General features: G+C 39.3%; 1 protein-coding gene across 1 annotated transcript in view; it reads right to left on the bottom strand.

Moving 5' to 3' along the window:
- itga8 (integrin, alpha 8) overlaps positions 1-12137 on the bottom strand; it is a 168864-nt gene that overhangs the window by 16483 nt on the left and 140244 nt on the right. The window contains exons 22-25 of the mRNA XM_007242178.4: positions 11874-11953; positions 5276-5356; positions 4180-4285; positions 198-356 (exon numbers count right to left, since the gene is read on the bottom strand). Coding sequence (XP_007242240.3) covers positions 198-356; positions 4180-4285; positions 5276-5356; positions 11874-11953 — 426 coding nt within the window. The remainder of the gene's footprint in view (positions 1-197; positions 357-4179; positions 4286-5275; positions 5357-11873; positions 11954-12137) is intronic.

The raw sequence follows: 12137 nt of genomic DNA, 5'->3' as shown, positions 1-12137 counted from the left end.
TTGAGAAAGAGCTGCCCACCATTCTGGGCCTGTGTTCTCACTGCCCTTGTCCACCAATGTCTGAGTGTTTACTACCAATACTGGATTAATTATGGAGGTTAAATTTGAATATGAACTACAACATTGAACTATAACACTCTCACTTATGTTTCAGTGTGTGTGAGGATAGGATGTGAAAGCATTCATGTCTATGTTACCTCCAACTCCATAGGATTGAGGGTGCCATTGGCATGGCATCGGATTGGTCCATCAGTGATGATCTGCATAGCGTAGAGCAGGTGCTCCTCTCTATGACGACTGGGCCAGCCCACCTCCAGAACTGTACCACTCAATGAACTAGGACCTTTGTTGTGTAACTGTTTGTGTGCACAGTGTCAGAGAGGGGAGGAGAAAAATGACAGAAAATATAATTAGTTAGCTGTGAGTACTTCATATTTCATTTTTAATGTTTCATTTGGTATTTTAAAGTGTAACAATTGCACATTTTTTAACAAATTCTCAGACATTTCCAGAAATTTCCAGAAATGTAAAATACTAAAAACGTCCATTGTACAAAATCCGTACCACGTATTGCTCCAAAAAGCACTAGCAACATAATTTCGTAGTTCCTAAGATCCTGAAACATTCTGCATTTCCAAGTTGAAAGCTGTGGGAGAAGTAGCTTTTTAAAAAAACGTGAATAGAATAATAATAAAAAGGAGAAGAAGAAAAAGATTACAAACAACAGTAAGTTGGCTTTTCCTAGCAAACTTACATAAAACGCAACAACCAAACATTTAAAAAATACGTTTTATATTAAAATGTTATAATAATGCATACAAAACATTCAGATGATAATAAATCTGTGTTAAAATACTCCTGAATTTTAACACAAAATGTTTACGTTTGTTTCATTTGAAACGTACACTAAATTAACAAATAGTTTTTTTAGGGAAATGAAAAAAGGGTTTATGTTGCTTTTGTTGGAGTAACTGTCTCTTCTGTCCAGGGAAGGCTATCTACTTGATTTTGGAGCATTGCTGTGAGGATTTGACTGCCTTCAGGGACAAGAACATTAGTGAGGTCAGAATGTTGATGAGCATCACCCCACCTCATGCCTTAATTCCCAACTCAGTTCCTCTGCTCCACAGTTTAATGCTGGGGGCTTCCTAGGTCTCTAGACCACCCTTGGTATTCGGTATAGTGGCAAAATTGTTTATGTTGTTCCTCTGCTCCAGAAAGTCCTATTCTATTGGCAGAACTTCTTACAGCAGGGGTGTCCAAACTTTTTTTGTTGGGGGCCAGAAGGAGAAATATAATTGGAAGTCACGGGCCACAGACTCTGTAATAAAACAAATAATGAAATATACCACTTTAAATAATACTTTTTTCCTGATTATTTCATTTACACACCATTTTACGTGGCTTACTCTCTTTATCTTTGACAGTGTTGTGTAAACTAAGATTTTTCTGTTTTTTTCTGCACTAGAAATGCACACCCTCTCTGCTTTTAGACTCTTTAGCCCGTTTTTCTGCGCTAGAAATTCGCACTCTCTCTCTGCTTTTAGACTCTTTGGCCCGTTTTTCAGCGCTAAAAAATGCGCACTCTCTCCGCTTTTAGACTCTTTTGCACCGCTTTTCTGCACTAGAGCTGCGCACCCTCTCGACTTTTTGATTCTTTGGCCCGTTTTTCTGCGCTAGAAATGTGCACCCTCTCCGACTCTTTGGCCCGTTTCTGAAACCTAGCGTTCAAACTTCCAACTCACATTATAAAATCCTGCTTAACAGCGGGCCAACTTTCATTCTATTTCTAAAATCCCTCGCGGGCCGCTTCAAAAAAGGAAACGGGCCGCAGTTTGGACACCCCTGTCTTACTGGGACTTGATAAGCTGTTGGAGGATTTGCTACTGTGTCAGCAATGGATGCAACTTAAAGCAGCTGAATGTTACTTTGGATTAGAAGAGATGCTTACAACACATTATGTATTAGTTTATCGAATACTAAGTCTAATACAAGCTTTTATAATATTCACTGTCTCTGGATTTCAGACAATATTTGTTCAAGTAAACAGATATTAAAATTATGACTATGGAATAAATGACCATCACATCTACTAAGTAACACAAGACACTGCAAACCTACAGAGAGGCTAGTCTAATATAGTGAACAGCAGCAGACAGGTATTAAACTGCGCTGTGCTAAAGTCGGTTCAGCCGAGCTGAGATCATTCGGAGCATCCGGCTCTGCTCAGAACGGAATGCAACCTGGCTAAGCAAAACACGCTCACACTCCAAATGCTGACACGAGGCTGCCAAACAGCGTCTGGCTAACATTACAGCCAATTAAAACAATTATTAGCTGCAGGACAGGCCACGCTCACTGCAGCTCTTTTCTCAGTTAAAAAGAGGTCGACTCTGTTTTCAAAGACAAACAAGCAATGAGAGAAATAATCCGTGACCACGGGCGCACTTTTGAAGTGTGTGTCTGATGCTGTACAGTCCCTGTGTTTGCTGTAGAGCTTTTTTTTTATCTCTCATCAAAGGTTAAGCTGAAATCAAGTGGCCTGTCAAATTGAAATCTGGTTTGGAGAGAAAGATGAGCTCCCCTGTCTCCTCCGCTTTCTCTTTCTCTTTTCAATTACTGACATCTGCTCCCAGGTAACAGGATTACAGGACTCTATAGCACCAGTTATTAATGATGCCATGGGTAGTGTGTCTGTATTGAGAGTGTGTACAGTATCTCTGACCTCAGATTTTTTTAAATTTCAGATTTTTCCCATTTTTTCTCACAATTTTGGCATTCCAATTGTCCCACCCCTTTGTGTCCCCATCACCAGTGGCACCTGCGACCCTAGGAGGGTGCGGGAGAGCACACGCCTCCTCCGACACGTGTGAAGTCAATAACCCCTTTTTTTTTTAAGCTGCTACTGATGCATCATTGCCTGAGCGTCTAGCTCGTTCTGGGGAAAGCGCAGCGACTCGGTTCCGATACATCCGCTTACAGACGCCTTGTGCCGCCCAGCACCACCTGTTACATTACATTACATCATTACATTACATTCGGCAGACGCCTTTGTCCAAATCGACTTACAATAGTAAAGTACAAAAGTGATAGAAGGTAAAAACATCTTTAGATCTTTAGATAAAGGAGGTCAAAGGGAAATAATGGGATAGAGGAGTGAAGGAGGGGAAGAAGGAAATGAGGTTAGAAGTAGTTAGTTTCTAACCTCATTTCCTTCTTCCCCTCCTTCACTCCTCTATCCCATTATTTCCCTTTGACCTCCTTTAGGCCCTATCTAAAGATGTTTTTACCTTCTATTACCTTGATGGGGAGAGAGCGCCATCTACCCACCCGGAGGGTAGCTGGTAGCTGATAGCAAGCTACATGAACGGGATCTGAACCTGCGACCTCCCACTCTTAGTGGCAGCGCATTAGACCACTGAACCACTCGGCACCCTAGAAAATTATTTTTGACCTGATTTTATTATTTTGATGCTATTTATTATACAAAATATAGACAATGTACAAACGACTTTACAACCAAGCTTTATGTTTACAATAAAAATGTTTCCTCTACTCAGTTTGTCATGAACTCTGTATATTAAATCTTAATATTTTGTCCCAGGACTTTTGCCACATTCCATGGATGCTAAAAAATGCTGCACTGACGTGTGGAATATGAGTGCGGGGTTTCCTGCATTGAATGGGAATGGGATTAATGCCCATCAAAATCACTTCTCTGTTCACATGGACATGGTTTACAATTCTAGCCAGATGCTACCGGTCATGATCATTACCATCCACTGTTCTGTCCACTGTGGTTGGTAATGCGTTCTGGACATATTCCCAATTCACACATTCCACTGGATTGAGGAATGTTAAATGCTGAAAAAAATGGAAAAAAGTGGAAAAATGTCCAATCCAATGTGTCGCCAAAACTATTAAAATTCATGTCATCGCCTTGCCATGAGCACACGGGCAGGTTCATCCTCACACACAAGGATACACCTAACAGGTGTGGGCATTCCTAAGCCATCCCCTGAAGTGAGATTTTATAGTCAATCTTCATACTGCTGTGCTATGACTTTTGGCATTTCAGTGTATAACTCTTTTATAAATTTTTTACAAATTGTTTTCACATGTGATGCACTTCCTCCTGTGCTACTACTGCCAGTGTGTGTGTGTGTGTGTTGTTTGTACCTCGTAGATATGCTGGACCTGAGGGCCAATGTCGTCCTCCCTAACTGGTTTCTCCTTGGGCTCCCAGCGAGGGAACGGAAGAACTACTTGAGCAGGGAGAGAAACGCTGGAATAAAGACAGAAACAGAGAGGAGGAAAAGAAATCAGACGTACACAGATATAAATCAATAAATTATGTAATATATCACGCAAAAGGACAATGATTTGTTTGTAAATATGACCAGAACTCTCTGTTGTCGAGTAAAGAATATCATTTGACAGAGAGAGAGAAAAAACTTAAGATCCTTAAATCCTTAAACATCTGTACAAGATATCGCAATGCAAAACTAAGTACCACAATGCAATTCAAGCTAAATGTAAATGCTCATCTACAGTTCACCAAGCAACACCTACATCAAATCCAAATTACTGTGAAGCATGGTGGCAGTTGTATGAAATGAGTGGTCCGGTAAGACGGGGCGATATTAGCAAGCGGTTCCTCTCATGTACTTTGTTTTAACACAGTAACACTCAGAAAGAGCTAACTAGTGCTTAGTGCGGTTAGCAGGTAATGCCAATGCTGCTCCAGCAGTGCTAGGCGGGGTTAGCAGCAGCTACAGTCCAATGATACTCACCTCTGAACATCTAAAAAGCTAGCGTTTTGCCGGTTAATGCTAATGCTGCTCCAGCCCCTTACAACCTGTCTGGTAAAATTTACACATAAGACGAACCAGATTAAAGGTGCCCTGATGATTTTTTTAAAAATTAAAGGATTGTAGGTGCACCTTATAGCGCGAAAAATACGTTAACTCAGTTATACACTCAACAAAATTTTGCACCATCAAGCATAGATGCATCAAGCATCTTCTTCTTTTGAATCCTTATGGAGATTCACATCACAATTCTAACACATAGTAAACAATGTGCCCCTTGGATATGGTGAATGAGTTATATTTATAATGCAAAAGCTAAGCTAGATTTTTGCCCTTCTCCTACAGTAAGCATTTCTTAAAAAACAGTTTTTTAAACAGTGATGCTAAACTGAATATTATAGAGGATAAGCAAGGATAGAGAATCAAAGACAGAAAGAGGCAGAAGACGGATGATGTCTACTCACCCTCTGATGTCCACTTCCGCTCTTGCTACAACGTTTAAAGTCAGATTTACAGAGTTGCTCTTCGGGTTATCTTTATTGGAGCTGTAAAACAGAAACAGAAACACACACAAGATTATTTTCATTTCTGCTGCACTGCTGTTCCTAATTATGCCTTAAAGCACATTCTCAGCAGATTCTGTATATTTGATTATAAATATTTGTGTGACTGTTTCAATATCCTTCATAATGCATTTCTCATATTCAGTCATTTACACTCACAAACACCTACCGTTTGCTTTCACACACTGGCCACTTTATTAGAAACAACTACTTTGTACATCCACTCACTGGCCACTTTATTAGAAACACCTACTTTGTACATCTTCTTACGGGTCACTTTATTAGAAACACCTACTTTGTACGTCTACTAATTGGCCACTTTATTAGAAACACCTTCCTTGTTCTTCCACGCAATGGCCACTTTATTAGAAACACCTCTCATCCTCTCATGTGCCACTTTATTAGAAACACCTACTTTGTACATCCACTCACTGGCCACTTTATTAGAAACACCTACTTTGTATATCCACTCACTGGCCACTTTATTAGAAACACCTACTTTGTACATCCACTCACTGGCCACTTTATTAGAAACACCTACTTTGTACATCCACTCACTGGCCACTTTATTAGAAACACCTGCTTTGTACATCCTCTCATGTGCCACTTTATTAGAAACTACTAGTACTTTGCACTTTTTCAATTATAAAATTACAATTTATATTCAATAATATACAATAAATATTTGTCAGCATGTCTCTATACCATCATAACTTTTATATGTTTATACCTTAATATTTTTATCGCTTAGTTGAACACACTTCTGTTGATAAGATGATATTCGGGTGGTCTCTGGCTGTGTACCAACATGTTTCAGCACCAAGGGGGTTTCAATTGTCCAGAAAATTTATATAAGACATTTTTACAGACAGAGTTAATGTAGAGACCTCCATGGAGGATTTATAGTGTCTAACACTGAGTCTCTGATGGGGAAAAGATGAACGCACGAGAACACAAGACCAGACTGTGTGTAGAACAATGGCATTTACAGCAGAATTGTTCATGTGCCAAAGTTCTGTGTCAACTGTCTCAACGGTCATTGTGCTGAGAAAACCATGAACTCCCAACTAACCACACACACTTACACACACAAATGTCACTTTTGGCTGTAAGAATTCAAAGTCTGTTGTTTACTTGAATGTAAATTAGATGGGCTGTAGTGAATGGAACTGATCTCTAATTATCAGAACAGACAACTGATTCCCTTAGGAGTTTTTGACCTTTAGTTTACTGAAGAACATTGAAGAATGTGTGAATGATCAAGCATTTAAAAACTGACAATAAAAAGTGATGTTATGACACCACTAATCCATTTACCTACTTACCTACACAATGAAACAATGAAAAGCACAAGTAAATAAATAAATGAAAGGAAAAAGCAAAGGGCACTGTTTCTTTTGTGATTAACTGCATTTACTACATACAAAATGTGAATAGTAGTGAATAATTATAATAAATATATCTACAGGGGTTGGACAATGAAACTGAAACACCTGGTTTTAGACCACAATAATTTATTTTCCTGACGGACAGTTCTGGTGGAAACAGGAGAGCTGAGGTTCACATTGAATTCTGCCATGATTTGGGCAGCCCTGGTTTTATATTTTTGGGATACAATCTGGGTTAGCACCCGAACATCCCTTTCAGACAGCTTCCTCTTACAGCATCCACAGTTAATCCTGTTGGATGTGGTTGGTCCTTCTTGATGGTATGCAGACATTACCCTGGATACCGTGGCTCTTGATACATTACAAAGACTTGCTGTCTTGGTCATAGACCTGGTATGTCACCCATAATGTTGTGTGCATTGCAATATTTTGAGCAAAATCTGCTTACTGGTGAAATGTGCAATTAATGAAGATTGACCACCAGGCTGCTCCAATATATATATATATACTCTGTCTCTCTCACTTCTATGATCTGGCTCTGTGGATCAAACAAGTCAAAACACACCCCCCCCCCCCCCCCCCCCCCCCCCGACACACACAGCACACTCATGTCCCAATCACAACATTGTCCCAGCGCGCAATGGACAGACAAAAGCCTTCTCTCAGAACACGAAGGATGTGTATATTCTGCATTCTTTCCAAACTACAGATACATGCACTCACACACACCCACACACAGTTCTGTCACAAACAAGCCTTCAGTTTCAGTTATACACTTCAGGACATTGGTCAAAACACTGGCTTTACTCATGGCTGCTATTGTTTAGTCTTACAGAATAAGGTTTTAATCGTTTCATGTTGTTTTCTGTGCAACCGTAGCAAATTCCTAGCAACCTGGGATTCAACAGCACTGCTACAGCACTGAACTTCAAATCAATCAACAATAATCATATTCAGACAAAAGGATCAGCAGGCTAAACTAAGCCTCAGTGATCTGATTCATTGTGGAAGATGCTGCCTGATAAACAATACACTCCTTCACCCCCAGCCACAAACACACATACACAGTCTGAGGCTGTAAACAGCTGATACACAGCATGTCCGCAAGTATTCACTTACGTTCAAGGTGTTTGACTGTAAGTACATAGCTTGTATAATCTACTATATATAGAAAAGAACTGCCAGGAGAATAGGATTCGCCAGAGCAGCCAGACATGACATGAGAAGTCTAATGCTTTTTAAGCCATTCAGAAGTGGACTTGTTTGTCTGCTTTGGATCATTGTCCTGTTGCAGAACCCAAGCACACCTGAGCTTGAGGTCACAAACCGATGGCCGGACATTAACCTTCAGGATTGTCTGATAAACAGCAGAATTCCTGGTTACATCTATTACAGCAAGTTGTCCAGGTCCTGAAAAGCAGAGCAAAGCAGCCCCAGACCAACATACTACCACCACTATGTTTTACATTCAGTATGATGCTCTTTTCTAAAAATGATGTGTTAGTATTACACCAGATGTAACAGAACACACACCTTCTAAAAAGTTTCCAAAGATTATTTACCCAAAGTCCTGAGGATCATCATGATGTTTTTTTTTTGGTAAATGTGAGACGGGCCGTTGTGTTCTTTTTGGTCAGCAGTGTTTTTTGTCTTGGAACTAACCCATGGAGACCATGTTTGACACGTTTCTATCTTATCTTATATCGAATCATTAACACTGACCTTAACCAAGGCTAAAGTGAGACCTGCAGTTCTTTAAATGTTGTTCTGGGGTCTTTTGTGACCTCCTGGATGAGTTGTCCTTGCCCTTTCGGAGTAATTTTGGTAGGACGGTCACTCCTGGGAAGGTTCACCAGAGTTTCATGGTTTCTTGATTTGTGAACAATAGCTCTTAATGTGTCCACTGCAGTCCCAAAGCCTTAAAATGACTTAAATGAACCTTTTCCAGGCTGATAGACGATTAATGACTTTGTTTTCTCACCTGTTTTTGAATTTCTTCAGATTGGGGCATAATGTGTTGATTTTTGGGATATTTTATCTGCTTCATGTTGTCAGAAAGGTTCTATTTAAGTGATTTCTTGATTCTACAGGTTTGGCAGTAATCAGGCCTGGTTGTGGTTAGTAGTGAAATGGAACTCAGCTTTCCAAGAAGTGTGATTAATCACAGTTCATTTATACTCGACATGTAGCAGGTACAATAAGGGTTTACTTTTTATCCAATTAGAACTGTGGGATCTGCTTTCTATGGGTCAGTGTGTAAACATAACACACAATGAACCCCTGTCTGAAACCAATAATTACATGTTAATTAAACGTGTTAATTAAAAATCAATATTGTGTTATTGCAAAAGAATACCATGTTGCAAAACACTGTAATAATATTGCAATACACCGATATAGCAATATTTTCTTACACCTGTAATTAATAAGCCATGAATCTATGGTGGTATTTCTCTTTCTTTTTCTTACTTGCATTTGTTTCTTCTCAAGGTAAAAACTTTTTGTGGGTAGACATGCAGCTAACAAAAGCCACCTGGAAAACTTTCCATTCTCTAGAGATAACACACACACACACATACACACAAACACACTCCCCAGTCTGTGACCCAGCCTTGCTCTGTGCAGTGGAACAGCATTCGGGGTCTGTGATTAAACCCTCAGGGAGATACACACTCAGACATACACACACAAACACACCATCCCAGAACTCTGCCAGCCACCTTCAACAACCCAAACACTAAACCAACATCCTCTCATAAAACACTCACACTGTGCGCATGCGTGTGTGTGTGTGTCTTCCACAGTATGAGAGCAAGAACCAGCACAGGCAGGAGTGTGTTATTATAACACACTCTTAAACACCCCCTGAAGAGTGTGAACAAGGACGGGCAAAGGGACTCTGTGTATGAGTCTGTGTATGAGCGTGTGTGTGTGTGTGTGCATTACTGGTTGGCTGTTGTATCTCAGGTCCTTCCTGTAACAAGGCAGGAATGTGTTTGATTTGGAGAAAACCAAAAGCTGCCTCTTGTCGCTTTTGACCGTACACATGTCTGCCCTTCCAAATGTTCATATTATAGACCTCTAGCTGTTCTGCATTTTGTTAAACACAGGAACATACTAGTGCATCTCAAAAAAATGAATATCACTGAAGTGTTACTTTATTTCAGTTTAAAATGTAAAATGACTTTATTGTTAATGAATCAGGGTCCCAGAAAATTATATATATATTTTATATATAAGACCAATTGGTACTTTGAAAACTTTTGGCAGTGTGCCAAGTCCTGCTGGAAAATGAAATCCGCATCTTAACCCTTGTGTGGTGTTCGGGTCTGTGGGACCCGTTTTCATTTTTCATCGAATGATACTAAAAAATATTTTTTCTAACTCAAACTCATTGGCATTGGCTCATTTTTTGTGAAAAACATATATCAAAACACATTTTCAATAAACACACACTGTACACCCCCCAAACCATTTATATTACATACAGTATGTTTGGCCAAGGGCTAATAAACATTGCTTCATTTGTAAATTTGAAACTAAACTAATTTTCTACTCATATCTTGAGTTTAATTCATTTTATTTTACATTTCATTAAAAAACTAATAAAAAAAAAAGAGTAGCACTTTTTGAAAGAAATGTAACATAAGAAAGGTAAAGGGCAAATATTAACCATGTAAGCTGTTTATATTGCTTGCAATTAAGGTGAAGCAAGCGTGTGTAAAGCATTTTAATGTCAAATTGCTTAATTTTGCTGAATTAAATACAAGTAACAAAGTAAACGAGTAACAAAAATATGAACACCACACAAGGGTTAAAAAAGTTCCATCCATAAAAGTTGTCGGCAGACTGAAGCATGAAGTGCTGTAAGATTTTGTGGGAAAACAAAACTGCACTGACTTTGGACTTGATAATAAAACACAGTGGATCAACACCAGCAGATGACATGTCTCTCCAAACCTGATCCTGATTGTGAAAACTTCACACTAGACCTCAAGCAGCTTACAGCACATAGCACTTCATGCTTCCCTCTGCTGACAACTTTCATAAGATGCAGATTTCATTGTCCAGCAGGACTTGGCACGCTGCCCACACTGCCAAACGTACCAACTGGTCTTATATAATATTCAGATTTTCTTAGACATTGATTTTTCTGTTTTCATTGGCTGTAAGCCATAATGATCAACGATAAAACATTTTTACATTTTCAACTCTTTAATGATATATTTTATTTTTTTAGAAGCACTAGGTAATTACAGACACATTTACTAAATGTGGTAAAGGCTTGCTCATAGTCCTATGAGTACTTTGAACCCCATGCTCAACATGCTTAAAGGGGATCACTGACTGTCTAATTTTGAATGTAATTCTATTAATAAATCGCTTTTTATTCAGGCTTAAAGTAGCTCCAAAATTTATTGGTAGAATCCGGAGAGCCCTGATATTTAAAATGAGGCATTAATAACTTTAAAACTGAAGTTTATATCCCATAGCGTACATAAATCTCTGGGGGTCGCCATCTTAAAATTAAGCCACAATAATTCAAAATAGGTAGGATAGTTGAGCAGATTGCAAAATGAATTCCTTGGAAATGCACAAATTCCAGTTGTTGCTAAAATATCTGGTTACTTTAATTTAAGATGGTGGAAAAAGCGATTTATCTGCAGGTGCAAGGCATACCCTGTCTCACTCATTCTACAGTAAAAGCCTGTTCGGGCAAAGTGCACATAATACTTGATCTCAGAAAGCTGCAGGAGAGCGGAGGTTGGCTATTCAATAAAGGTAAGTACTTTTTATCACGTTTTAATACACCCAAAATCCATTTCACACTGGAGTTCCTCTTTAAGGACACCACAGCAGCCAGCTTGAGTTCCATGTATAGCACTGTATAGCATCTTTTATGAGTTCAGAAGCAAAATAAAGGATCACTTTTACATAAAACAAAGGCGGCGCATGTGCTTTTTTATGGGACTTAATTTTTTGCCAACACAGAATGTTGAGGACAGGTGAGACAAGAGGAGGTTTCTAATAAAGTGGCCCCACAATGTAGAGAGATTCAGATGGCAAGAGCAGAAGAGTGAGGAAGGAGTTTAAGTAAAAGAGAGCTGTACCTGAGCACCTGCAGCTCAAAGCCAATGTGAGCATCAGCCTCCTCCAGTCGTCGTGCAGAGAACCGCAAGCCAACAGATACCTACAAAGAGAGAGAGAGAGAGAGAGAGAGAGAAAGAGAGAGAGAGAGAAACAACAGGTAGGTCAAAAAGAAGAATGAACATGGCAAAAGTTGCATAGTAGTTAACGCAGTAGTAGGTACAGACTATATTCCATCTCACTTGTTTCCTCGTAAATTTGATGCTAAATTATGTTAAGATTCAAAT

Source organism: Astyanax mexicanus, chromosome 1 (genome assembly GCF_023375975.1).
Source record: "Astyanax mexicanus isolate ESR-SI-001 chromosome 1, AstMex3_surface, whole genome shotgun sequence".
Classification (NCBI taxonomy): Eukaryota; Metazoa; Chordata; class Actinopteri; order Characiformes; family Acestrorhamphidae; genus Astyanax; species Astyanax mexicanus.
The sequence above is the reverse complement of the archived record's forward strand: the minus strand, read 5'-3'. Positions and strand labels throughout refer to the sequence as shown.